Below are 25,905 nucleotides of genomic sequence, written 5' to 3' on the forward strand. Positions count from 1 at the left end.
CCCCACCTCGCCCCTCCGGGAAGGCGGAAAGACGGCCTCCGCCTCGCTCCGAAAGTTTCCGAGATAAATCCCGGGAAAGTTTGGAAGAAGGTGAGTGCGCCCCGCGCGCCCCCAAAACCAAGCGATCGCGTTCCCCCCCTCCCCGGGGTCGGCCTGGAGGGTGCCCTCGCCCCACTCCCTACCTACCCTACCCGAGTTTCCGCGCCGGCCCGGCCCCGGGGACGCGCGCGGGCCCTCGGGGGGACACTTGCTAAAAAGTTTCTCCCGCTCTCTCCCGCGCCGCGCGGCCGCCGCCGTCCCCTCCGCCGCCCCGCCATGTTAGCGGCCAAGAGGCAAGATGGAGGGCTCTTTAAGGGGCCACCGTATCCCGGCTACCCCTTCATCATGATCCCCGACCTGACGAGCCCCTACCTCCCCAACGGATCGCTCTCGCCCACCGCCCGAACCGTAAGTGCCACCGCGCTCCCCGCCCTGCCCGCTTGCCGGCCCCGCATGCCCTGCCCCTCCCCCCCCCCCCCCCTCCCCCCCCCCCTCCCCCCTTCGCGGCCCGAACTCTCCAAACTTTTTCTCTGCCTTTTGTGGACTGGGTTTGTTTGCGCTTCGCCATGTTCTGGCTTTTCTTGTGCTTGCCTCGCGATTCGGGGAGCCTTTTCTTTCCCAGGCAGGGCTCTTTTGGGGTAGTGGAGTGCCAGTCTGAAGTTTTAATTTTTCTTTCTTTTTTTTCTCTTTTCTTCCTTCCTTTCTCCCTTTTCTTTCTTTCCTCCCCCCCCCCCCCCTTTAAGCTCTGGTTTCCCCCTCCCCCCTTGCTGGTGGTGTTTGTTTCTTGTCCCTGGGAAGAGGACTGTGTGGCTCTTTCTTCTCCCCCTCTTCCTTCCCTCTTCTGTGCGTCTTGGGCTTTCCCCAGATTAACCCTTTGACTGCTGGCTGGGAGGCCCGGCCGGGCCGCGCCGGTTCCCGGTGCCGTAGGCTCCTGGCGCTGCGGTGCTGAGCGCGCAGCCTGGGCCCTGCGGAAGCGTCCAGCTCTGGCTCCAGCCAGTCGTTTCTGTAGCTTTCTAGTGGTGATCGCAGGCCAGTGGGCCTCTTGGCCCTTTCTTCCACGGGAAGGTCACTCTTGCCAGGCTTGGTTTCCTCGCAGGCCCGGGGCCCTGGGCGCGCTTTTTCTCTGCAGACCTGGCAGGGCTTGGCTGCCCCACGCTGCTAGCTGAGAGTTGTGCGTGGTGGGAAGGCCCTTGTGGCCCGACTTCTGGGTTTGTGTGCAGTTAGGATGGCCTGTTTTGAGTGGACTTTCGTGTAAAGGGAAATTCGGTGCCTTCGGATGGGATATTGAGGCCTTCCTTTACCTAACCAGCTTACTGTGGGCCTCTGGGGCAGGGACAGAAGCCAGGGTGAGCCCTTTCAAGGTGTTAGAGGGGATGCCTCCCTTTCTTGGGGTTGGCCACCCAGCTTTGGGGACCCCAGGCAGCGCGGGGTGCCAGGCTCCCCGTGGCGCACCTCCCGCACCCACCACAGACATTTGTTCCTACTCAATCTCTCCCCCCCCCCCCCCCCGGGCCTCTGCCTCCTACCCTCACAGTGTCCCCTGCTTCCTCCCCCCTCCCCCCTTTTAAGCCTGGATTTCGAACCTGTAGACGCACTAGGAGCGTTTGTGCTAGGCTACCCGGGGTTGTCACTTTGCACTTCTGGCCGCAGTCCCCACCTCGTGTTTACACACACTAGTTTTGTTTTTCCTTTTTTGCTCATTCAAGGTGGCAATCTGAAATAATGTGCCCACTATTGAGTAGTGCTGGGGTTGGATCAGTCAGATCTACAAGTGTTTTTAAGCATTAAAATATTAACTATCAGGTTTGACTTGGTCCCCCCCCCCACCCGCTCTAGCAGGATAGCAAGAGCACGCTAGACCAGTAATTTTGTTTTTTGTTTTGTTTTTTAAATAATGCCTAGGAAAGAAACAGTCACACCCCCCTCCCCTTCACCGGTGCCTTCCGTGGAAGCCGGGACACAGAGAGGTACAGCTCATCTCGTCCAGCAGGGCCCGCGCTTTCCGGAGGCTGCTGGGCGGCCTCTGAAGCAGCGCCCGCTGTTTTTCTTGGTAGCTAGTGGCATCTTAAAGAAGCGGTGTTTTAGCAAACTGGCCCCAGCAACATTCCAAAGTAATCCTGGGAGTTTCCTCCATCCCCAACCCCTCAGAGCGCACTCCTCCTTCGCTTTATTTTTAAAATCCACTTAGCCACCCGAAAGACCATCCGAATATTGAGCTTTGATGGCAGGCTTTCTTGACGCTTTTCAAACTGCACGTCCGTGACCGCTGGCGGTCTTGCCCCGCCACGCCACCGCTTCAAACCCACACAGTTGTGTTGTGCTGTAATTAGGAAACAGGGAAATTGTTAAAGGCAAATAAATGATTTCCCGGTGAGATAAGGAAGGTTCCCAACCCAAGGCCCCCTTTGTGGGCTTTGTAGGAATAGACAGCGTCTAGTTATTTTAATTGTGGACCTAGCGGGTGGCCTTGTGCTGTGACATCAGATCGACTCAGAGAAAGCATTTCTGGACCCAGTAGGCTGTTAGTATTTGCGTGTCAAACATCAGCAGACATTTTTATGCACACTGGCTCTATTCACTCTTTTCCTTTCCCTTACCTGGGTAAGTCTGTGTGCTCCGAAATTGCGGTTATTTATTTAGGCTGTTGAGTGAAGCCTTGGCAGGGAGCTGAGAGGCGGGAGTGTGTCCCTCTAGACACCTTGCCATTCCAGATTCGATACAGCCCGGGGTGGAACCCACAGGCAAGCCAGCGGTCAGGGGTCTGAGATTCTCAGGGCTTCATAGGGTCTGGTTTTGAGTGTGAGTTGTAAAGACGAATTAGGGTAAGCTCATTCATTCTCTCCCACTCCTCCTGCCTGGATGCTTTTTTGCTGTATTTTCTGTTACTTGTGAACAGTGCCGGCCGTTGGCTGCATCCTTTGAAAATAGACTCTCTGGAACCCTGGTTTCTGCTTTTCTGCTTAAGAATGTGAAGAATTAAGGAGTATCATTAACTCGGCTTTTTGATGAATAATGCATCATCTCTAGAACAATCTTTTAATTGCCGAAGAGACTATAAAGCTTGATAGTAATGATTTTACTTTAAAACGACAAAGATTTCCTCAGAACATTAATTTAATCTTTGATACATTAATAGAAATGGCTTATGAAGAGGGTACATTCAGATAGAAAAATAAATTAAACAGAAGTCTAGTCAAGAAGATGGGACGGGCTGGAAGTGCCAAGATCAGGGTTCTGGTAACTTTGTGTTCTAGAGAATATTGTAACAATAGTAAAGTGGACAGGAAGGGCTAGTTCTACTCTTCTTTCCATTATTACTTTCTAGCATGCAAGAAGTAGGGCCGAAGTGGTAGGAGCTGCGATGGGTGTGAGATTTCACTTTAAGGGTGTTCTCCCACACGGCTTCATCCACACAAGTTGTTTGCTTTTCAGTGGAGCTGTTTGCTACTAGGTTGAGCAGATAACTAAGCAGCATCCTGAGTTCATGTGTGAACGTGGAATGGAACATGTAAAGGAAACCAAGAGGAAACCTGTTCATTGGGGTTTTATTTAGCCAGGCAGCCTCTTGTTTTTTCTGGCTTGCCGAAAAATGGATGTTTTTCGCCTTACTCAAACAAAATAATCCTTCCTGACACAAGAGATTGAGGACCTGGAGCGCGAAGGGTTAATGTTGGACCTTCCCTGTTGTCTTCCCACCCCCCACCTTCACCCCTGATTGTTTTGACAACACTTTTCAAAGTGTGACATTCCAAGCCCCTCCATAACAATGTAATATTACTGTAATTACACAGGTCATTACATTTTAAATGGAGAACAATAAAATGCTTATCGCCTTGAAAAGGAACAGGTGCTCCCAGCCTTCTTTAGTATCTATGCTAATTGTTTTCATCTCTTTCAGAAACATTTATGGTAGACATGTTTAGATTTTAATCTCAATACAGCGAGTCTCCTGTGCTAATCTTTATAAGTTAGGGTTTAATGTCTGGGCTCAGCATCCACCCAGTAAGTAATATTTTGATGATTATAAATTTAATATGCTAGTGCTTTGCAGTTTGAGTATTCTGTCTTCATCAAGGAGAAGCGGTTTGGGAGGACTTTGCTCCTGCTTTGGGGAAGGCAGCTCTGGCTGCTGCTCATGCTGGTTCTTGAGTTTTCTGCCCCGATTTTCCTTTTCCTGAGAGGGATTGCCTTGGGAGTTGCTGCTGGCATCGAGCTGTGGAAAAGTTACAGGAAGGTTTCCCGGAGTGACATCAAGAATGCTGCTCCCTCTGTTAGTGGCACAGGATGGCTGCTACTCTGTACGCCATTAAAAAAAAAGGGGGGGGGGGTTTGCTATAGAGAAAATGCCAGAGAACTGACATTTAATGGTTATACTAGAGGCTGCACTTTTTACGATTAGGGTGGAAGTCTTTTCACGATCTGAGTACCTTCTCCCACCGGACGAGGAGCTCAGGTGCTTAGGGAAGTAAAAGGTGCATGCCACTGTCTGAGAAGTGGCCTGCCTCACCCACACAGTGCACAGTGGGCAGGGGAGAAGGCGCTGGGGAGGATTCTGGGTTTGGTCAGATGTTGCACTACAGAGGCTCCCGAATCACATTAAAATGCGCTGTAGAGAAAGGACAGCTGCAAATTTTTGTGTGGACTCGTGTTTAGGACCGTGACTAAAAACTCCCGAGGACCTTTCCCCCAGCTGTCTGGAAGTTATGTGGAAGTTGGTTTATTGGCAGTTAAGTATGGGACAACCTGAATTTAGCAGATTCTTTCTCCAACACAGGAAGTAGATGACATTGTACTGGGGGCAGGGAGGAGACTAGACAAAGAATGATTTACTCCCTTAAAAAAACAGTCTTGAAGTTGCTAAATAAATAAGCTTCCAAGGAAGTAGGTGTTAGCTCCTTAGTCTTGGTGGGAGTAGAATTTGATGATATCTTTGACCACATTTATAACTCTGCCACACATTTCAGCATTATGAAAAGGACTGACCAAGAATCTCCAGGGTTTTATTTTGGAGGTGTGTGTGTGTATGTGTGTGTGGTATGTGGTGTGTGTATGTGTGTGTGTTTCTTTAGTGAGTAGATACTGGCAATCATGCAAGTTAATCTTCAACTTGCATTTATAATTGAGCACATTTGTGAAGGAAATGGTTAATTTTACAACCAAAGGCAAACTTGCACCTCAACAGGGCTGCTGAAAGAAATGTGCCCCAGTCCTTTGCTGGCAAGCTTCTTGAGTCATAAATCCACAGGCTTTATTTGCAGCCCATAACACTTATGAATGTTAAGATATTTGACGCCACGTTGCCCTTATGATATTCAAGGTCCGCAGACGTTGGCGGTAGCTCAAATTTCTCTCACTAATTATAAGCGATGAGATGGGGGGGGGGCGCGTTGCATCTCGAAAGCTGTCCCCCCTGCTCCACCGGACACCTCTGCAGTCCCAGCCGACTGAGACAGGCACCCCCTCATTCTGGCAGCGGACCTGTTCTCTCCTCTTGGCTGTTGTTATACACATTTATAAAGAGCACTTTGAGGGATGGGGACTCAAGTTGCTTGGGGTGCTTGCATGTTTCTCCTTTTCTTCTGTCCCCCCTTTCCTCTCTTAATCCCCTCTCTTTTCCTTGAGACCACTTTGCCTATATTGTGTGTGTTTATCACAATACTTAAAGAAACCTGATATGGGAGAATGTACTTTAATTTAAAAGATGTTCCACTGAGCTAGAAGGGGAAATATACACATGGCATAGTGCTGCGGTTAATATAAAGGATTAAAAACAAACAAACAAACAAACAAACAAACAAAAAAGAAGGTGAGGTACAGTGAAGGAAGCCAATGAAAAGAATTTAATGGAGAGGCAACAAAACAAAACAATGCACAGCAGGTTTATGTTGGGGCCGCGGGGTTTGGGGTGCACACTAAGCTGTGGAAACTGTATTCAGCCAGAGGTGCAGAATAAGTGTTTGCCGGAGAAGCACTGAAAGGGGCGGGGGTGGTGGAGGGGGGAAGATGGGCCTCCACCCGGAATGATTTCTTGTTGTGAGGAACAGGAGGACAGTGGGAGGCACCCTTAAAAACTATATGGCTTTTGCTGTGGAGCTAAAGACTGGCTGCAATCCCGTCTTTACCCATAGTGTTCTATCTGGCAACCAATGTGTTTCCTATCAGGTTGTCCCTAAGCATCTGGAGCTGGAGAGTCTGGCTGGAGCATTATCTGAGGTCCAGACCCAGCTGTGAGAGAGGTTTTAACTTAGTTTTAAAGAGTGGATTGTTTTGGTGAACATTTGTCGAAGTGGATCACACAGTGCTGCTGCTGTTGGTGTGTGTGTGTGTGTGTGTGTGTGTGTGTGTGTGTAGGGTAAGAAGCACATGTGAGGACTGTTGAACCACACAACAAGGCTAGCAGATGGCTCTACCATTTCTTAGGCAAATGCTTTTCCCCCCAACACAACCCAAACTTAAAGACCCCGGCTGGAAGGTTTTATTTGCTAATCAATGGAATGTAGAAACTTACTAGCCCTTAGGGATATGTGAATCCCTTAACAGCTCATTACAAAGACTGGGCTGTGGGATCTTTGAAGGGGTTATCAGGCGCGGTGTTCTTCACTTTTCCCAGGATAGGTTTTTCTTCCTTAGGCACATCTGATTTTGTGTGGGTAATTCAGCCTGTTCTATATTCTTCTTCTTCTTCTTTTTTTTTTTTTTTTTTTTTTTTTTTTTTTTTTTTGTCATGAAGTGGCCCCAGACAGTTCATGCTGCAGTGAGGGAACACATGGCTATTAGTGATATCAGCTCTGAAGGAGTTAACAATGGCCTGCCAAAGTTTGGCATCATGAAAATAAATGTGAGGCCTGGTAGGCATTAGCAGGGCCCGGCACATTTACAGAGCTTAATTAGTACGAACTGTAATTGTTCATGGTCTGCCAGAAGAAGTAAGACTCAGAAAGTGGAGTCCTTCTCTTGCAGTCTCCAGTTGAAAACCGATAAATCACTTGCATATTTGTGTAGTGATTCAAATGGAGCTAAGACCTCTCCCATCCCAACATGTGGTAAATTGTAAAGTCAATGAATTGCAGATGTAGGCTACAGTGAGATCCTCTAAGAAAATGCACAGTGAATGGTAAAGAGTGATGCTATAAATATTTACTGAGAAGATAACTAGGTTCCCCCGTGCTGGGCCAATTATGATGTACTAAACATATTAGTAAAAAATGCTTAAAAAAAATTGAGAGGTTCCATGTGGGTCTTTGGGTGGGTTTGTTTGTTTTAGAAAGTGAAATAAGAGGCCCAGTGTTATTGTCATGTCAGTTTTATTGAGCTGGAGGAATGGCCACGGCATACCCAGGGAAGGACACATGAAGTCCACATTAATGCAAATTAATTCGTTATGAGTTGTAACTCTGGGACTGCTAAGTGGAATAAGGACGGGGCATCGTCCAGAGGGTGCTCTGCAGCAAGTGTTACTGAAAACTGCTGCGTTAAGGACGTGGCTCAGCACTTCCGCCCACGTGCCCCTGCGAGCTAGAAATGTGCTCCAGCTTCACTGCCAGATGAAGAACTTTAATTATGTTTTGATGTTTCAAGAACACCAACTAGTCTCTCCTCAAAAGCCAACCCAGAAAAGCCTGCAGCCATCAGCACCAAGCTCAACCCCTGCTTGTCTGCCAGGGATTTTTGTAGCTTAAGCAGGAAAACAATGAAGGGAGCATCCCCCAGTAGAGATGTAGGGAAAACTTTCTTGAAGCGATTCTCCCTCCCCCTCCCCCCTTTCTTCTTCTTCTTCTTCTTTTTTTTTTTTGTTTAGAGGATTTTGGTCTCAGGCAATGTTGCAAGTCAATACTTCTTTCCTCAAATGTGAGTAGGTGGATGTGTGTGGAAGCTGTAAAAGTTAACGATCCAGCGCTGACTCATAGCTCATGGTTTCAGGTTGAGGAAAAGGAAGACAGACAGACAGACAGAAAGAAAGAAAGAAAGAAAGAAAGAAAGAAAGAAAGAAAGAAAGAAAGAAAGAAAGAAAGAAAGGGAAAGAAGAAAGAAAGACAGAAAGAAAGACATTAATGAGGGTAAATAGACGTTTGATGGAATGGTGAGACAGTGGGAGAGCCAGTTCTCAGGTCTGAGGCATGCGCTCTGTGGCGTGTTGTTTTTTGTTTTGTTTGTTTGTTTCTGGTAGAATAGCAGGAAGTGAAGAGGCAGTGCCTTTGTTAACAGTAAATTTAGGATGCTGCAAAGGTTCTCTCTGTCTGGATCTTCGCAGGAATATACTAGGTGTCCCTGGTTTGGACCTCCCTCTGAAGTAGGAGGCTTACCTGTTATTTTTTAAGCCTGCAGTATAAAGATGGGTAGAAGTAACTCCGAGTCCTGGCCAAGAGTCTGTTTCCCACTGAATGAAAAGGCTGTCCACATGGGACTGGGGCTGTGGTGGGGTGGGCTGTGTTTTGTGCCATGTAAATGACCTGTTTTTGCTGCTTCAGTCCCCCAAGGCAGGGTCTCAGAGATACTGCTAGAAAACGTGTTGTCTTTAAAGCTAGTGGTGTGGAAAAGGACTTCAAGTAAGAGGCTAGAAGGAAATCAAACCAAGACCCAAGAAAACACAAGCTGCTTAGGAAATGGATCTGATGTATATGTGCGTGTATGTGCGTGTGTGTGTGTGTGATTCATAAAACTGAAAAATAAATACACATCCCACCTCATCCCCTTAGTGAACTGGCATAGTTCTCTTCTCCCCACTGGAAGTCTGTTGGTTTGTTTGTGGCTTGGAGCGTGAGGTTCCTGTGATTGACAAAGGCTGTTTCCTCTTCTATCCCTGCGTATCTCTGATCTTCAGTATCAGCAGCAGCAACTTTAGAGTCAGTGGTAATGACTAGAAATAAAGCCAAAGGAATTGAGATAGGGTAAAATAACTCAGAGTGTTGCAAGCATGTGCCTAAAACTGCCAGCTCTCCCTGACTCTTCTGGGCGAGGGGGACAGGGTGGGAGTGGGGGGGGGGCTGGGCGCCTGGGTGCTCTAATAAAGAGGGGGGCTTGACTGCTGTGACCTAGGAAGGAAAGATGTCATTTTGTGGGGCTTCCTAAGGAGGGAAGAAGTAGACGGAGGACCCTGGAGTCTGCTGGCTCCCTGGACTGTCCAAGGAGAGAGGCCTAGGGTCCACTCAGATAGAGAAGCCACAGTGATGGGGTGAGAAAGTGATTTGGAGCCTTCTAGGTGACCTGTGCAGAGTTTTTTAAACATGTAATGCCTACTTTTTGTTTTTGTTTTTCGAGACAGGGTTTCTCTGTGTAGCCTTGGCTGTTTGGGCTCCCTTTATAGACCAGGTTGGCCTCGAACTCACAGAGATCTGCCTGCCTCTGCCTCCCGAGTGCTGGGACTACAGGTGTGCGCCACTGCGCTTAGTTTAGCACCTACTTTTTAATCTCAGATAGAGCATAAGCCATCTTTCCCTGGACTCTGCCTCCACATACCCTTTCAAAACACAAGCCTAAGCATGTCTTGTTTTCTTCTTCCTTATAGTGGGAGGCAGAGACAGGCTAACAAGAGACCAGTTCAGTTTGGAGTGCCAAGTTCGTATGGAGCATCAGCATTTTATCTTTAAAAAGCTGAACTGTAAACAGACAAGGCATCTTCATGTTTTATAGGGAGCACAAAAAAAGCGGTTAAAGTATGTGTTTCACAAAAGTAGTTTTCGGAGAAGAGATAGAAACCCCCAAAAGAAACAAGAACATTTGGCATTTGCTGTTGCTGGAGGTAGTGATGGCTCCAAAGTCTCTGAAACAGAGATTTTATTTAGATTCTGAGGGAGGCTGTTGCACACTCTAAGACTGTGAGTTGGCAAGAGGGTACCCGTGTTGCTGGAGACCCTAAGGACATTGCATTGTTTGGAGGTGTCAAAGTGGGGTGAGCGGGGCTGGAGAGATGGATCAGCCATTAAAAGCTAGGCTCACAACCAAAATGATGTGTGTGAAGGTGTATGTATGTGCATGTGGCATCTCTGTGTGCAGGCATGTGTTAGTGGAGGTAGATTGATTTGGTTCCCCCCCCCCCCCCCCCCCAAGACAGAGTTTCTCTATGTTATCTTGTCTGGCTTGGACTCACTTTGTAGACCAGGCTGGCCTTGAACTCACAGCGATCCTCCTGCCTCTGCCTCCCGAGTGCTTGGTTTGGTTCTTGATGCAGGTTTCTCGCCTAGTGTCATTAGAAACATCTGCATATGTATGCATGTGTATGTTTTTACTGTTTTAATTGCAGCATCCACTCCAGGCTCATTGGCGCTATAGAGGAAGGTTACAAAGGCAAGGATTAAGAATGGAACTGGACAAGTGAAAATTGCATTTGGCATAGCCACAGTTTCATTAATTTATTCATAAGATGGTGACTAAAATGAAATTATTTTCCACGGCATATCCGCGGTTATCAGGTGTCCACTCAGTTTTAATTGACAATGTAAGATTCCTGTGGTTGCCCCGAGTACAGACTGCCTGGGCTCCACAGGGTTTGTGGGAAGAGAAGCTCGGACAAGTTTCCATTAAGCTCTGAATTGGGCAATTGGAAAAGAGGAAAATGAAACTGTTGAGTGGAAGGACTTAGTTGTTGCTGTTGCCTGCTCTGCTGAGGAGAAAGGAGAGAGAACTCTCGGACAAGTTGCTCTTTCTCCCGGAATTCCAAACTCGAGCAGAGACCTGCGCCACCCCCCCAAAAGTTGTTTTAACATGATGGAAAATTGTCACAGTAATGAGTGAGGTCCCAGCTTCAGTGACTGGGGTGGGTGGTTGGGGACAAAGGGTATAGAAGCATCTTTCTCTTTCCGCCAGTCACTTTGGATGGGCTGCTTCTTGAACGTGTGGGGGCTGTGCACTTGGAGACAGTATTAGTTTGCTATGTTCATTTAGCTTGTATGGATGTGTGTGTGTGTGTGTGTGTGTGTGTGTGGCTTACTGCTTTGCTTTGGCATGTATAGACATTATTATTTTTTTTGTCCAGCTTTATTTTGTCTTCTTTTTATTTTGATTAATTTTTAATTTTGATTAACATGTTTTGTTACATAAAACATGTCATTTTTAGTTTCTTTGGGACTGTTTGCAATTGTCTTCAAGTCGATTGTATCCTAAAAATGGATACTTATTTATCTTATGCTTTGGGCAATGTGGGGTTAGACGGTATTATTACAATGCTATATTTTAGCTCAGAATGTATGGCAATCTTTTTTTTTTTTTTTTTTTTTTTTTCCTTTTTCTTTTTAAAAGAGCAAACAGACCCTATTGAATGACTTTCTTTCCGGGGAACAAGATAACACATTAACTGAGTTTAAAACTCTTCCACAGCCCCAGTGGTACTTGAAACACAGGAGGGTTCTGGTAACTTAATTCTGAGGCAGTCATCCTTGTAGTTTGTGGCGATAGAGATGATAAGGCGGCTCTGTGCACGTGTTTGGAGGAGGTACCCCTGATTTGCCTGCTGAAGGAGGGGCATAGGCGGGGATTTCTCCTGGTCATCTGATGCTTCTTCATCCGTTTTGTGTATGTCAGTGCATTTCAGATAAATGCTGAGACCACCCCGCCCTGTCACGATTGGGCCATTTATAAACTGTCTCAGCCCATGGTGTTTGTTTTCCCAATGGGTAGCAGCCTAAGGTTAACTTGTACCATTTGAGAGAAGGAGGACTTGGGGAGGAGTCTTGGCGCTTTTGTAGAGGGTGTTTGTGTCTATGGGGGTATGGGTATGTGTGGGGGTGTGGCTGCAGAAGGGAACCCTGGGTTGAGAGTGTTGGTCCCAAAAGTAAGCACAAACCATTAAGAGGTGGTCCTTCACCTACTTGGGGCTCTTGAACAATGCATGGCTCCCTTTGTGGGGTGGGGTGGGTGGGGGAAATGTAGATTACTAGAGTGTGGGCTGTGGAGATGTCTTAGGACCCGACAGCTTAGTCACGGTGAAGGAACGGATAGGTGCTGGGTGGCTCCCAAATTCCGTGTTGACATTTGCTTTCCCAGAAAGAGCTTTGCATCTGAGAGTCAGGGTTCAGTTGTTAGAGATATAGAGGGTGGGGCTTGTACTGGAATGCAGGCTAGTGGCTTCTCACAGCCCCCTCTCTCTTTACTCTTGCCTGTGTGTCGCAAACTGTTGACTTTTGCAGCACCCCGTTAAGTTTTCTTTAGCCTTCTGCTCAGCACCCACCGGCCTCCTTTGTGTCTTTGTGGGCTTCAGTCTCTGCTTTCCATGTCACTGATTCTTGTTCCTGCCCCTCCTCCTCCCCCCTCTGCTTATTGAATGAGTGCTTAAAGAAACAAAAACAAAAACAAAAAAACAAAAAAATACAAAACCAGAAGCAACAATTCAAAGTAGTGTGATCGTCTTATCCATAATAATGAAAGTCCACAGGTCTTGATTGAATGCCAAGGAGGCAGTTCAGTCTAGGGAGGTTTGTCTGCTATTCATGAACTGCTTAAGATGTTTTCTTGTAGTTTGTGACATGAGCAGAACGCTTTGATTTGGTTTCTTCCTACAGCTCCATTTTCAATCCGGCAGCACTCATTACTCTGCGTACAAAACGATTGAACACCAGATTGCAATTCAGGTAGGAGGCCAAGAGATTCTGAAGCTTGAATTACCAATGTGTAGGTCTCTTGTGTCTTTTTATTCTCTGCCTCCCCCTCCCAGATGATGTTGATGATGGTGAGGATGATGACGGTGTTGATGATGGTGAGGATGGTGACGGTGTTGATGATGATGAGGATGGTGACGGTGTTGATGATGGTGAGGATGGTGATGATGATGATGTTGACGATGATGGTGATAAAGATGATGGTGCAGTCATTATGAAGATCTGCTGGTGGTGGGGGTTCGAATCGTTGAGGGAGGTGGGAAGTGAGGAACAGAAGAAATGTTGCTAAAATGATGTCATGATGTGAAAAGAAAGACAAGTCTGTTGTTTTAGACTGTCTTGATCGGGCGTCATGGGCGCTCAGATCCCAGGTCACTGCCTTTTGCTGAAGGAAGGGCCTTGAGTGGGGAGTAAAATGGGCTGACAGAATGTGAACAGGAAGAATGAGAGGGAGCTGGGTGAGGAGGCCACCTGACAGCGAGGAAGAGTTGTTTCCTGTGGATCCAAATCATGGTAAGTGGTGCTAAGAATACCACTTTTGACCTGACTGTCCTGAAATGTTGGTTTCTCTTGGCCCTCTTGATAGATGACGTGCGACACTACAAGTGTTGGAAGGGCAAGGGGGCACATCCCAGCTTCTGAGGAGGGTCCTGGTGCAAAGGCTAACCAAGTCACAGACTAATGAAGATGTGGGGCTGAGCAGAAGCAAGCAGCGGCCCAGTGCACGCTTGTCGTCTACTGGCCTGGCCTTGCTATGAGGGACATCTCCCATGGTGTCCCTCACTGTACCCCCTCACTGTACCCCTACGTCTTGATTGTTCTGTGTTAACCCTTTCTTGGCAAGGAGGCTTTTGAGAGCTTTGGCTGTGGTGTGGGAGTCTGCCTCAGGCTCTTCTAAGTTGCTGTTGGCTTGGTCTTTGGTAGGAAGCCCTTTGCAGGTTCCTTGTGTGCTGAGTGTGTTTGTGATGTGCCTATGTACAGGTGATCATAGACATGTGTGCAAATGCACACATGTGCAAGTATACATGATTGAGTGCACAGTATATGTACATGTGTGCGAGGGTACATATAAATACATGTATGTATTTCGGTGTATGTGCACACGTGTCGTCTGCTGGATCTCGTGCTTCCTGCCCACCATATTGCATCTTCTTAGCTTTGCCATATTTCAGCTTCCATATTCCTTTGAAATAGCCGCTTACCCCAGGTGCATGGTCTTACCTTCCAGTGAGAGGCGTGAGTCAGAAGGGCTTTCAAAAATTTGCTTGGCTCCTAGTCTTTCTGTATTTACTTCAAGGCTATAGTATCCGAGCTTAAAAATATTTACGTTGCCTCTGAGTTTGGGGTTAGGCCACTGACTTCCTGTGTGGACTTCAGGGGCATGGAAGACTTTAACTCCTCAATGCCCAGATAGTTTCAAAACTGGTAGGTATGGTGAGCTTGAAGCTCCAATCCTTTCTGGCACACTTCCTGTTGGAAGGCGCTTCCTTTTAAGGCCCAGTAAGGCTTGCTTTTAGAAAACAGTTTAGACTCAGGGCTTGGTTTAGAAAGCAGGTCCAAACCCCCGCGCTGCATGAATGGGTGGATAAACACAGTGTCCTCCCCAGGCCTAGGGAGGCCACTCTAGCACAGGAGGGCTGGAAAGTCTTGTTGCCTGGGGTGTGGGAATTGTCGAGGCTGAATAGGACAGAGATGCTTATCTTGGTGTGGAAAGGCTGGCTGGGGCCATGCCGCTGGGAGACCAGCCCGGGACCAGCCCAGCTGTTGAATCTTTACACCCGGCGCTGAAGTGCCCCTTGTTTGGAGGCGCAGTTCGTCTTTCTCCAAACCACCTGGCACGATGCGGACCATGTGAAGCCCTTTCTCAAGAGGAAGATGGAGTAAATTACAGAGCTTATTGTTTGAAGGACCGAAGCCGTCCCTGTTCCTCCATGAACAGGTAGTATTGTTCCCTCTGTGTCTGTTTGCGAAGGCCTGATGCCCATGTGGGCAAACAGAGGGACGTTTTATTGGAGCTCTAGCAGTATGCTTTCAAAAGTGTCCATTCTCCCTCAGTGTCTGCTGGACCAGCACCAGGCCAGGCCAAATGGCAGCTAGCTGTAGTTTTAGCGTGATCATCAAAGGATAAATGGCCAAAACAAAACAAAAGGAGCAGAGGGAAGAAAAGGCAGAGCTCAGACAGAATAAGATTGTTCTCAGAATTCTCTGGACATTTCAGCCTGGGTGGGGTGAGAGGAGAGGCCCGGCGGCCCCTCCCAGCACAGGGAGCAGACCTGGCCTTCTCTGCCTTTTCTCATGCTAAGCTGACGTCCAGAGTGAGAGTGGGGCGACAGTTTCTCCCCTGGAAACTTAAAGCCGAATGGACCTTGATAAGTACTGGATCTCAGCAGGAGCTGAGGTTGCTGCTCGCCTCAGCTCCATCCGAAAATAACTTGGTAGTATGACACCAGGCATCACATGAGGAGCCTCATACCTCTCGCCCTCCCCACCCCTCTGTCACCTCAGCACTCAGCCAACTTCACCACGGGTGTGAATGGCCTGAGAGGGATACTGTAGACACATCTCTCCTCCCCTAGCTGGGTCCTTCCTAACTGGGACCTTCCTGTCTCCTAGCCCTCCTTGGTTCTGAAAGGACAAGGGCAGTGATAATAATGGCTGAGAACACAGTCTAGGTGGGCTAAAAAAAAAAAAAAAAAAAAAAAAGGTGCACAAAATAAATATACACCAAATGGTTATTATTAATAATGATAATGGATTGTTATTTAATTCTGTGTGTGTGTGTGTGTGTGTGTATGTGTGTGTGTGTGTGTGTTGGTGATGGAACACAGGATCACCTGTGTGAGCTTGTTCCCTGAGCAAAACTCCAGACCACTGGCTTTTTGGAAGCGTCTCTGAGGCACAGTACAGTCCGCAGGTGTTTAGTAAGGAGGAGGATGGACTTACAGCATCCGAGAGGCCTCAGGCACATCAGGGTGCAGGTGGAGCTTATGCATATGCTGAGCTTTTAAGGATATATATATATATAGTCTCCCTGGTTAACTTAATGTTACTTTGGTTTGAAAACATCTTGAGATGAACATGAAAGGAAAAACATGGGTGTGTTTTAATAAAACCTTATTTATAAATACAAATACTGGCTGGATTTCGGCCCTGGGCTGAAGCTTACTAAAATCTGATGAAATACTCTTTTTTTGTTTTGTTTTTCAAGACAGGGTTTCTCTGTGTAGCCTTACCTGTCCTGGACTCACTTTGTAGACTTAAGTCTTCCTTGTTTCTCCCTTTTCCCAGGGTTGTGGCTTCTTCCTCTTTCCCTAGCCTGCAACTAAAATTCCAACAGTGGATTCCTTTAGCCTATCTCCACCCCTCCCCCCCATCCCTCACCCCCCGACTTCATATAAATGGAATAGTACAGTATACATGTTCTGTGTTGTTGGATACTTGGTTGCTTTCGGCTTTACCCTATCACAAGTACAGGACTGGTAGGCTTTGTGCATCTTTGGAAGGAATGCTGTGTGTGTGCACACTGTCTACACTAGCACACGCTCCTAAGGGTGGTGGCGAGGGGGTGGTGGTGGTGGTGGTGTGCTCCCTATTCTGCATCAGTATTTTCTAGGTAGAAGTCTGCTGTTGAGTGCCGTCTTTGAAGGGTATGGCAGTCGGTTGTCGTGTGGAGAGTAAGCGGGTATGTTTGAAGGGGTAGTGGTCAACTCATCTACATGTGATCAGAGGCTCCTGGTAGCTGCTCTTCTGGGTTACCCCACAGGGGAGTTTGGCCTCTGGTCCTAGCTCTTAGGAATTCCTCCGTCATCCCTGCTAAAAGGTGATGAAGACTCATGCTGACTCAGGAGGATGAACCCTTAATTGCAGACGTGCAAAACCAGAGCTGCCTCTCAGGGAAGGCCTGCAGGTGGTTGTGCACACAGTTAGGCATCTCTGTAGCTGCCCTGGAGGGACCTCTTCCCACATTCCTACTGAGGTCATTATCGTAGCCTCCCAGAGCAGTTCTGTCATCAAGGCCGAGACCTCCAGAAGATTTTTCCCTAGGTACCTTGAAGAGCTACTTGAGGACCAATTAAGCTTTGTTTTAAGAGTATTTTGGCCAAAGGTTGATGTTTTAACACAGTCAAATGTGATTTAGGGGAAAAAGCACTACACGCAACAAAAACAAACTGTGTAGACCTTTCGTGGTTGTTTTTCCTTGGCAATGTGGTGGTTTCTGTATGTGTGTGCGTATGCGCATACATGTGCACGCTTGTTCGTGTGGTCACAGACAGCTAGGAGAGGATCCAGGAGAAATGGACCTTTTTATTTGTTTGCACAGCTGAGCCGTGGAGACTTTGCACTGAGCTTTGCTTTCCCTCTTGTTGTTAAGCTTGCAAGTCTTGTGTGAGCTTTCCAAAGCGCTTGCTCCTACACTTCTTCTACAGTCATTCGCTGGGGCTCCCAGGATCTCCTTCCAGAGCTTGGTTGTTTTTCAGAGTCAAAGCAAGAAGGACAGAAAGCTTGCCCACTCTAAGTCTTATGGATGTGAATGGGGTGTATTGTCCCACAGACATGTGAGGTGACACGGCTGGAACTCCTTATCCTGCCCACACGACGAGGACAGCTAGGAAGTAGTTCTGGGAGATTTCAGAATTTAAGAGTGAGGTGGAGTGTGTGTGTGTGTGTGTGTGTGTGTGTGTGTGTGTGTGTGTGTGTGTGTGTGTTCCTGGTTTTCCCTGTGGACTTCTAATTTGGTCTCTACTATATTCTTTTTTTGGGGGGTGGGGAGGGGGTAGACTCACAGAGATCCGCCTGCCTCTGCCTTCCTGTAGTGCTGGGATTACAGGCGTGGACCTCATTGGCTTCTATTGTGTTCTTAATATGAAATGACTTTCATTTCATATGAATGCAGAATTGGGCTAAATGGACAATTTCCCAGAGATCAGTCTGTCGGAACCGCAAAATTACTATTATCGTCGTTGTTGTTATTGTTTTAAAATTTAAGACAGTGTCTCATGTAGCTCAAGCTGACGTAGACGTCACTGCTACTCAAGGCTGCCCTTGAGCTCGTGACCTCCTGCTTCAGCCTTGTGAAGGCATGCACACCTCGCCTGGCCCCCTAGGTCAGTTTCTGAAGTAAGCACTTGCTTGGATGTGAGTGTGTGCGTTCAGTTTCCACCGAGAAACGGAAGGCGGGCGTGGGGAGCCAGTGCGCTTGCGCACAAGTGCACTGGGTGGGGGGCGGTGTTCTTAGGAGTAAATATGTACTAGCCCACTCGTTTAGTAGCTCCGTTCTCTGGAAATAAATGTATTTGTGAGTAAAACAGACAGACCCCTTTCTCTTGGCTGCCTTCTCTGCTGTTTTGCCAGAGCCAGATCCTGGTTTCTAAGCCCCCTACCTTGTCTACATCAGTGGCCCTCAGTCTTCCTGAGGCTGCGACCCTTTAATATAGTTCCTCATGCTGTGCTGACACCATAAAATTATTCTTGTTGCTACTTCATTAAGGTAATTTTGCTACCATTATGAACCATACTGTAAATACCTGTGTTGTCCGATGGGCTTGGGGTCGAGACCCACAGGCCGAGGACCTCTGCTCTAAAGGCTGGCCTTTCTACTTAGTCCAAACATTGTTGTCACCATCAGTAAGGTCACTGTTCTTTGTGGCTCAGGGGGCTGAGCCCTGGGCTTGGCCCATGCCAGGAGTTCCATCTCTGATCAGATTTTTCAACTACTAGAGGTTGGGAAGGGCAGCCTTAGATTCCCCTGAAATCAATCCATTGATTACTTATTGGAAGCTCTGTTGTTTTCAGGTGCCCAGTCGAAACTGGGAGCTGCAAATGTTCCTGTGGGATGTCGCTTTCCCCTGTGAGTGAGATCAGACTGCCCTTCTATTTCAATGAGCTTCTGCCAAGGCCTTTGCCTCCCAGGCTTCTGTGAAGAGGGCATTTGATTCTGAGAGAGTAGTTAGGACAATGGGGTGCTTGGTGTGGGGTTCAGAGGCAACAATAACAGTTAATAATAATAGCATATGTTTATTAACTTCTCCTGCTGAACTGGGTCAAGTGTTAAGTACTTATTCATTGATTTCTCATCAGTGCACGGAGGGGGACCTGAATGGTAGAGTTCCCGTTAGTATCACCATACTCCATTTTGCAAATGAGGAAGTAGGCACCTGACATGTTATTTTCCCCAAGGACAGTTAGGATTCGAACCCAGGCCAATGTGATTGGAGCAAGACTGGTGGCATAGCTTCCTGCTAAGCTGTCTGCTTAAAGCCACGCTCAAGGCTAAGGATGTGGCTAAGAGGCGGGGTGCTCGCCTGAGGCCTTGAGTTGGATTCCCAGCACTGAATAAACTAAATAGAGGGCCTTCCTGTTTTCAAAGGCCATGGCTACCACCCAACTTCCTAGACTCTACAGAGAGCCCGCAGGACCTCTGCGAAGAGCACATCCTGGGTGCTGTTCGGTGCGCATTCCTGCTCTGAGTGTGCCCTGAATTGGAGCCACTATCTCCTGGGAACATCTCAGAGCTGAAGCACTGGGCTCCTGTCCCAGGCTCATTCTGTAGGTCTGTGATGGGCGCCTGCGTTTGTACTCTACCACGATATTGAGTAAATCTAGGGCCCTTCTCGGAGTCAGTGGAGAAGCATGGGGCCAAGGCTGTGTTCCCAACTCTGGCTGCACACCATAGGTATCGAGGCAGGGTTGGGACCAGGACTCAGACACCTGGCCTAGACACTTGGGTTAGCATCCTTTGGACGTCTGGTCTAGCATCCGTTTGGCAATAACTTTCCAGGTGGCTTGTGTGAATCACAGTTAAGGCACTCTAGTCCTGACATCCTGGAGTCTAAAGTAGCTCCTCCCTCGGGGCAGAGCTATGTACATAGTTTTCATAGTGGAGGACAGTTGTACCAAGGTGTGTGTGTGTGTGTGTGTGTGTGTTGCGGGGGAGGGGTGATCTGTTTCTTTATGCTTGACTCATCCTGCATGGAGAAAAGAGGCCATCTGCATTCAGTTCTGCAGATGGCTGGGGTCTGTGGAGTGAAGGGAGACTGTTTTAAGAGTGTTCTATGAAGGGGCCAGAGAGATGGCTCAGTGGTTAAGAGCACTGGTTGCTCTTCCAGAGGTCCTGAGTTCAATTCCCAGCAACCACATGGTGGCTCACAACCATCTATAATAGGATCTGATGCCCTCTTGTGCGATGCAGATGTACAGGAGGACAGAATATAAATAAATAAATTAAATAAAAAAAAAAAAAAAAGAGTGCTCTATGGACAGGGAACCTGTGATGGCTGCTGTCTCCCAGGTTAGAACCTGTGACTAGAGAGGTGTGCTGTGGCATCACGGGCAGGCATGGCAGAGGCACTTGGCAACCTCCTGCTTCTCGCTCTGGCAGGGCAGGCTGAAGTACAGGTTTGGGTTCTGTTGGTCTGAAGCTGGGCTTGGACACTTGCTTTTCAGAGCAGCCAAAGCTGACATTGTTTCATGGACCACTCTTGGAACAGAGCAAAGGAAGAGTCGGCTTTGGTAGGGCAGGAAAGAGAGCGATGCAGAAAAGCAGCCGGGCTCCACTTTCCCCGGGGTTCTACACCTTGATGGAGGGGAGCAAGGCAAGGGGTGCAGTCTGGCTTTATTTTCAACCGTCTTGCTTGAAAGTTGTATTACATGCACCATGTGTGTGCCTGGTTTCCATGGAGCTCAGAAGAGGCCATTGGATCCCCTGAAACTGGGGGATGGATGGTTGTGAGCCACAATGTGGGTGCTGGGCACCGAGCCTGAGACCTCCCCAAGTGCTCTTAACTGCTGAACCGTCTCTCCACCACCTCCTATGCCTGTCTTTTTAAGTCCAAGTTAGTGTCTTGACTTTAAGTCAACAGCAGCTGCCCTCCACTGGCCAGATAAAACAGCCTGGACTCACCAGGCTTCTCCATCGTGTTTAACTTCGGCCACTCTGTTTGACATGACCTTTGCACCTGTTGAACCTGTTCACTTAGTCTGCCATGGTGGGAAAGCCCTGAGAGACCAGCTTGTACGGTTTATTGAGAAGACAGGTTGGGATGCAGGCACAGTGCTAGTCCCAGATCAGAAAGTGAAAACACGTGCCCCGTTGGCTGTCTTAGTGCCCCTTATGGACCACGGTGAGTGCGTGTGGAGGCCTGGTCTGTGGCAAGAGTCTGGTTACATTTTCTCAGCATAAGAGAGAAAGTTTATAAGTTTTGCTTTATGATATTTCCGCTTTTTATAAAGCACTTGGCAATTATGGGAACGGTTTAGCTAAGCGCTGAGCTTTCTAAATGGGTTAAAGCTGGCGTTTGCAGCCTTGTCAGGCCTGGAACTTCATTTGTTTCTGGAGTTTGGTTGCTTCTGGAGTTCAGTTAGGTTGAATTCAAGGGCAGCCTGAGCTACATAAGATCTTGACACAGACAGATAAACAACCCGATTAATCAGCCAAGGAACCAAACCACGTCTCGCTTAGCAGATAAATGGCTGCTCTTTCTTTTTTCCCCTTTTTGCTGGCTTACCATGCTGGCAGCAGACTTACCCTGGAGGGTCTCACCCAAGCCATGGCTTGGCAGTGAGGGCAGGGCTTCATCAGATTGTAAAAGAAAGTTTCAGAGGAGCTGCATGTACAGTGTATCTGATTAAAGAAAGAAACATTAGAACCAAAGGTGTGTGGGCCATTTGAAGCATCCTCACAAAACCTTGGTTTTGAGGCATTTGTTTAGAAAAGCGTTGGTTACACGGTTTGCCATGCAGGCAGAGGGCTGGGCTGCAAACATTGCCTGCCTTTGCATTGGCTGTTTGCTATTGGAGCTTGGTGACAGACAGGGGGAGGGGTGGGGTGGGGCTGCTTAGTACCGAATCTATCAGCCTCAGGACCGATGATATTTTGACTCAGGTGGTTCTTCGGTGCATGGAACTGTCTGTATTACCATTCTGGCCTCAACAGAATTCTCTGGAAGATGGCAACTAAAAGTACTTCTGGAAATGACCTGGTATTCCTTGAGGGTCAAAATCGCCTCTGTCTGGGAATCACTGGCCTTGTTCAAAATGTGTCTCCTTTCATTGACCCTGTGGTAGCCACATCCCCACTGCCTTTGCATTTTGAGGGAACAGGAGAATGGGGGATGAGGGTGGGGTGTCCTAGGTTAGAGTCTCAGGCATGCCGCACTCCCCATCCTTGGTCTGTGAAAAAGGGGTAATCGTGGCACCTGAGACAGTTTCTTGAAGCTGTTGAGAGACCAAATGGGGGGACAGGGTTTGGCATGGTCTGGGCAGTGCAGTGGTGGACAGGAGCATACTTCCTGAATGCAAGCTGCTGTCTTTGCCACTGATACCCAGGAGGCACTAGTTTACAGGTTTGGCGTATGGCTTATCCTGACATGCAGTGAATATTTTTTTTTTTTTTAATTTGCTGTCAGGAAGCTCACACATGATGAATTTGATAGCCTGGGCTATCTTCCATGGGTAACATAGATTTATGATTCCTCTTAGTTGCTGTTTGCATCTGCCTTGTGCCACTTAAAGACTCTGCTGCAACTGTGTGGCATTCAGGATAGTCCTAAGGTCTGGACTGTGTTTTCCTCATATTCATATCCTGGTAGTTGGAGATGTGGACAAGAAGTGTGAGTGGTAACTACTTCACTGAGCGCTTGGGAAATACCTAGAGCACGTGCCTAGCATGCACGAGCCCTGGCTTCCATCCCCGCACTGGATAAACCGCCCCTGCAAACCGCCTGTAATGCCAGCAGTCAGTGTGGAGGCCATCCTCAGCTACCGAGGGCAGCCTGGGCTACATAAGATCTTTCCACAGACAGGCAAACAAGCCAATTAATCAACCAAGGAACCAAGCCACGTCTAGCTGAGCAGAAAGGGAATAACACATGAGTGAGATGTGTGAGATGTACGGGGGTAACATCTATAGCATATGGGGTAGGCCAGTGTGTATTGGAAACAGCAATGGATGGTAGGGGTAAGGAACATCTATAGCATATGGGGTAGGCCAGTGTGTATTGGAAACAGCAATGGAGTATTTTTCCTGGTTTATAAATAATAGCCTCTTTGTAACATGGAAAGCCAATAGTAATTCGTTTCTTGTTTCCTACTGAATAATTTGAGTGGGGAATTCAGCCCCTCTGTCAGCCTGATGTTCTGTCCTGGGGTTTCAGTTTGATTTCCGCTGCCCCTGGTGATGATGTGTGCTGTCTTAGTGGTGGGTGCCATGGCTCTATGGGTCGCCCTTGGTGGGCTGGCTTGTGTTTGACTGCTTTCTGGATTTTGGAAAGTGAAGTTGGCTGGCTGTTAAAAGCTCTCTTAGTCTTTTCTCTTTTGGTTGTGTCTTCTTAAATGATGAGCAGCGATGTCCATAGGATCCTGCATCCTATTTCTTAGGCTTTGACAGCTGGCAGTCATCCCTGCAGAGGGCTTTGCTACATGCAGGTGCCTAAGCCACATGAACCAACACGGAGCTTTCTGCTCTCAAGCTCTGTGCATCTCTAAATTGTTGAGGTTGAGATGAAGCCCCAGAATAAATGGCCCTGGTTGAAAGCTGGGCAATTTCCAAGAATTGAAAATGCCTATCCAGGGGGCACTGGGAGACTCTTCTCACTCGGGCTCTGGCGGAGGCTGCCCTGCAGGGAAGACAGCCCTGTGTCAATAGTTTCTTGGTTGATCCAGGAAGCATTGTTGATGATTGAAATTGAAGAATCGCCAGGACAATTCATCTTGAGAAGCAGAGACATCGGGCATGAGCCAGGCTGCGGGGAGCAGACACTGACATACGGGCCGTCATCAAACTAATTGTTGTTTGAATTACCTGTTATGATCCGATGACAAATCTGCCTTGCTCCTGTCACTGGAGCAGAAAATGTAGCTTGAATTGGCGTGATGTTAGCGAGTGTAAACTGTACTTCAACAAGATGGATAAACCCAATTATGGGGCAGACCTGTAGAGAGAAAATCCATTTAAATCTCGTAATGTTAAGCAGAGCTGTGTTTAATTCATTTGGACCAATTTGGGGATGATGTATGAGTGCTGGCGAACATTCGTCAAAGGGGTGACCATGGGGGAAAAGCGATGTGCCGGGCTGCGGCCACTCTTGTGAGGCAGCTGCTCTAATGGCGGGGAAAACAGAATGACAAAAAGATGTACTCAGCGTTGTCGCAGGGGAACAGTGCTGTGTAAATGAACCAATAAGGAAAATAGACGAAGCAGAAAGGGGTTCTGCTTTTCCTGAATGCCACTGACAGTCAAAAGCAGAGAACTGGAGGGCTCTGAGTTTCAGCCCAGCACCCTTATGGGCTTTTTCTGAGCCTTGTGGTAAGAGGCCAAAGAAAGTTCTTTCTAGAAAGCAAAACGAGAGAGAGAGAGAGAGAGAGAGAGAGAGAGAGAGAGAGAGAGAGAGAGAGAGGGAGGGAGGGAGGGGGAGAGAATTATGTATTATATATATATATATATATATATATATATATATATATATATATGGATATTTAATTCTTTATTGGAAAGTTACAGGGACACTGTTCTGAGTGCTGAAGGCATTTGAGAAGGCTTGCTTGTTTAAAAGAAGTCTATTCTAAACAACTATTGGATAATGCAGCTTTACACTTGGTAGGAGTTTTACTAATTATGTAAATGAATGCGTTGAGCTATAGGAGGGCCTTTCCCAGCTGGACACCTGAGCTCCTCTTGAGGACATAGAATAAGGACCTTTATGCCACATTCATTCTGTGGTCACCCCTGGTTTGCCATTCTTGTTTAACTGTATAACAATGGGTGGATTTGATTTACTTTGTTTATTTTGGGTTTTTTTGTTTTGTTTGTTTGCTTGCTTTTTTTTTTTTTTTTTTTTTTTTTTTTTTTTTGAGACAGGCTTTATATGTGTAGCCTTGGCTTTCCTGGACTCAGAGATCCACCTGCCTCTGCCTCTGGGATTAAAGGCATGCCACAACCTCCCTGTAGAGGCAAGTAGAGCTCTATGAGTTTGAGTTTGAGGCTAACCTGGTCTACAAATCGAGTCCAGGACAGCCAAGGCTACACAGAGAAACCCTGTCTTGGAATTAAAAAAAAAAAAAAGGAAAAAAACAAAAAAACAACAACAAAAAAAACCAAAACCAAAACCAAAACCAAAAAGAAAAAAAAGACCCCCAACCCCTGCCAAAAAAAAAAAAAAAAAAAAGAATTTTTAAGCTGGGCGTGGTGGCACATGCCTGTAATCCTAGCACTCAGGGAGTCAGAGGCCAGTGGATCACTGTGGATTTGAGGCCAGCTGGATTACTAAGGGGGTCTAGGACACCCAAGGCTACACAGAGAAACTCTGTCTTGAAAAAAAAAAGTTCAAAAGATACTTTATATTATTTAAAATTTTCATTTTAAGTTTTCTTTTAATAATGGTAATAACATTTACTTTACTATATGTGCATATATGTGTGTGTGCTGGCTCACACACACACACACACACACACACACACACACACACACACACACACACACACACCAGAACATGTATATGTAGATCAGAGAACAACAGCTCTCTTCCTTCCATTATGTAGATTATAGGATGGAGCTGAGGTACTTAGCCTTGGTGGCAGGTGCTGTTATCTGCTGAGCCATCTCACCGTCCTGATTGGTTCAGTTTTTGTGTAAGTGTGTTTTCTATTGAGTGCATTCTCCTGGTTCTGGCGTTACGTCGCTCTGCAGTATTAGTTCTCCAGTGGTGTTTCTGGAAACCTGCAGCTTCTTTATATTTCAGGTGATGAGGTGAACCCCACTTGTGAGATGCCCTTCCTCCTCTGTTTTCTTTTGTTTTTCCTTTGGGGTTGGGTTGGACTTGAAAGCTGTCAGAGAAAGGTGCTTGGGCAGAGGGTGCTGAGGGACCTCCTGCCCCCAAACATCCAGTGGTACGAATGGAGGTTTTCCCTGTCATCCGGGGCATGGTGCCTGCTCTTGTCCCTCTCGAGGCTTTGGTCCATAGGTGTATCTGGTGGAAATTTCCTTTCTAGCCTTCTCCTAGTTTGAAGCCAGTCAAGAGCCAGCAGCAGTTTGATAACAAAAGACCTGAAACCTTGTGGCAACACCTTAACACTGAACTCTGAGAAAGTGAACACGCCGGTCCTGTCACCGGAAGATGACACGAGGTAGACTGCTTGGAGAAATTTAAACTACTCAAGTCTCCCAAAAGCCCCTAATGTATTTATTCAGCTCTCCACTGGCTGTGCCCCCGTGGTGGGCCTCCAAATAGCTTAGCACCCAGGGCAGCATGGTTCAGTGGGTATAGAGGAAGTGTGCTGGGAT

General features: G+C 47.4%; 1 protein-coding gene across 31 annotated transcripts in view; it reads left to right on the plus strand.

Moving 5' to 3' along the window:
• The window catches only part of Tcf7l2 (transcription factor 7 like 2), a 189,393-nt gene that overhangs the window by 925 nt on the left and 162,563 nt on the right, over window positions 1–25,905 (plus strand). For 18 of the 31 annotated variants that reach the window (XM_051146799.1, XM_051146802.1, XM_051146801.1 and 15 more), the window contains exons 2-4: window positions 24–90; window positions 323–447; window positions 12,534–12,602. In XM_051146799.1, coding sequence (XP_051002756.1) covers window positions 24–90; window positions 323–447; window positions 12,534–12,602 — 261 coding nt within the window. The remainder of the gene's footprint in view (window positions 1–23; window positions 91–322; window positions 448–12,533; window positions 12,603–25,905) is intronic. The other 13 variants (XM_051146803.1, XM_051146809.1, XM_051146812.1 and 10 more) reach the window with 1 other exon arrangement.

The sequence above is a fragment of the Acomys russatus genome, chromosome 5 (genome assembly GCF_903995435.1).
Source record: "Acomys russatus chromosome 5, mAcoRus1.1, whole genome shotgun sequence".
NCBI classification, from domain to species: Eukaryota; Metazoa; Chordata; class Mammalia; order Rodentia; family Muridae; genus Acomys; species Acomys russatus.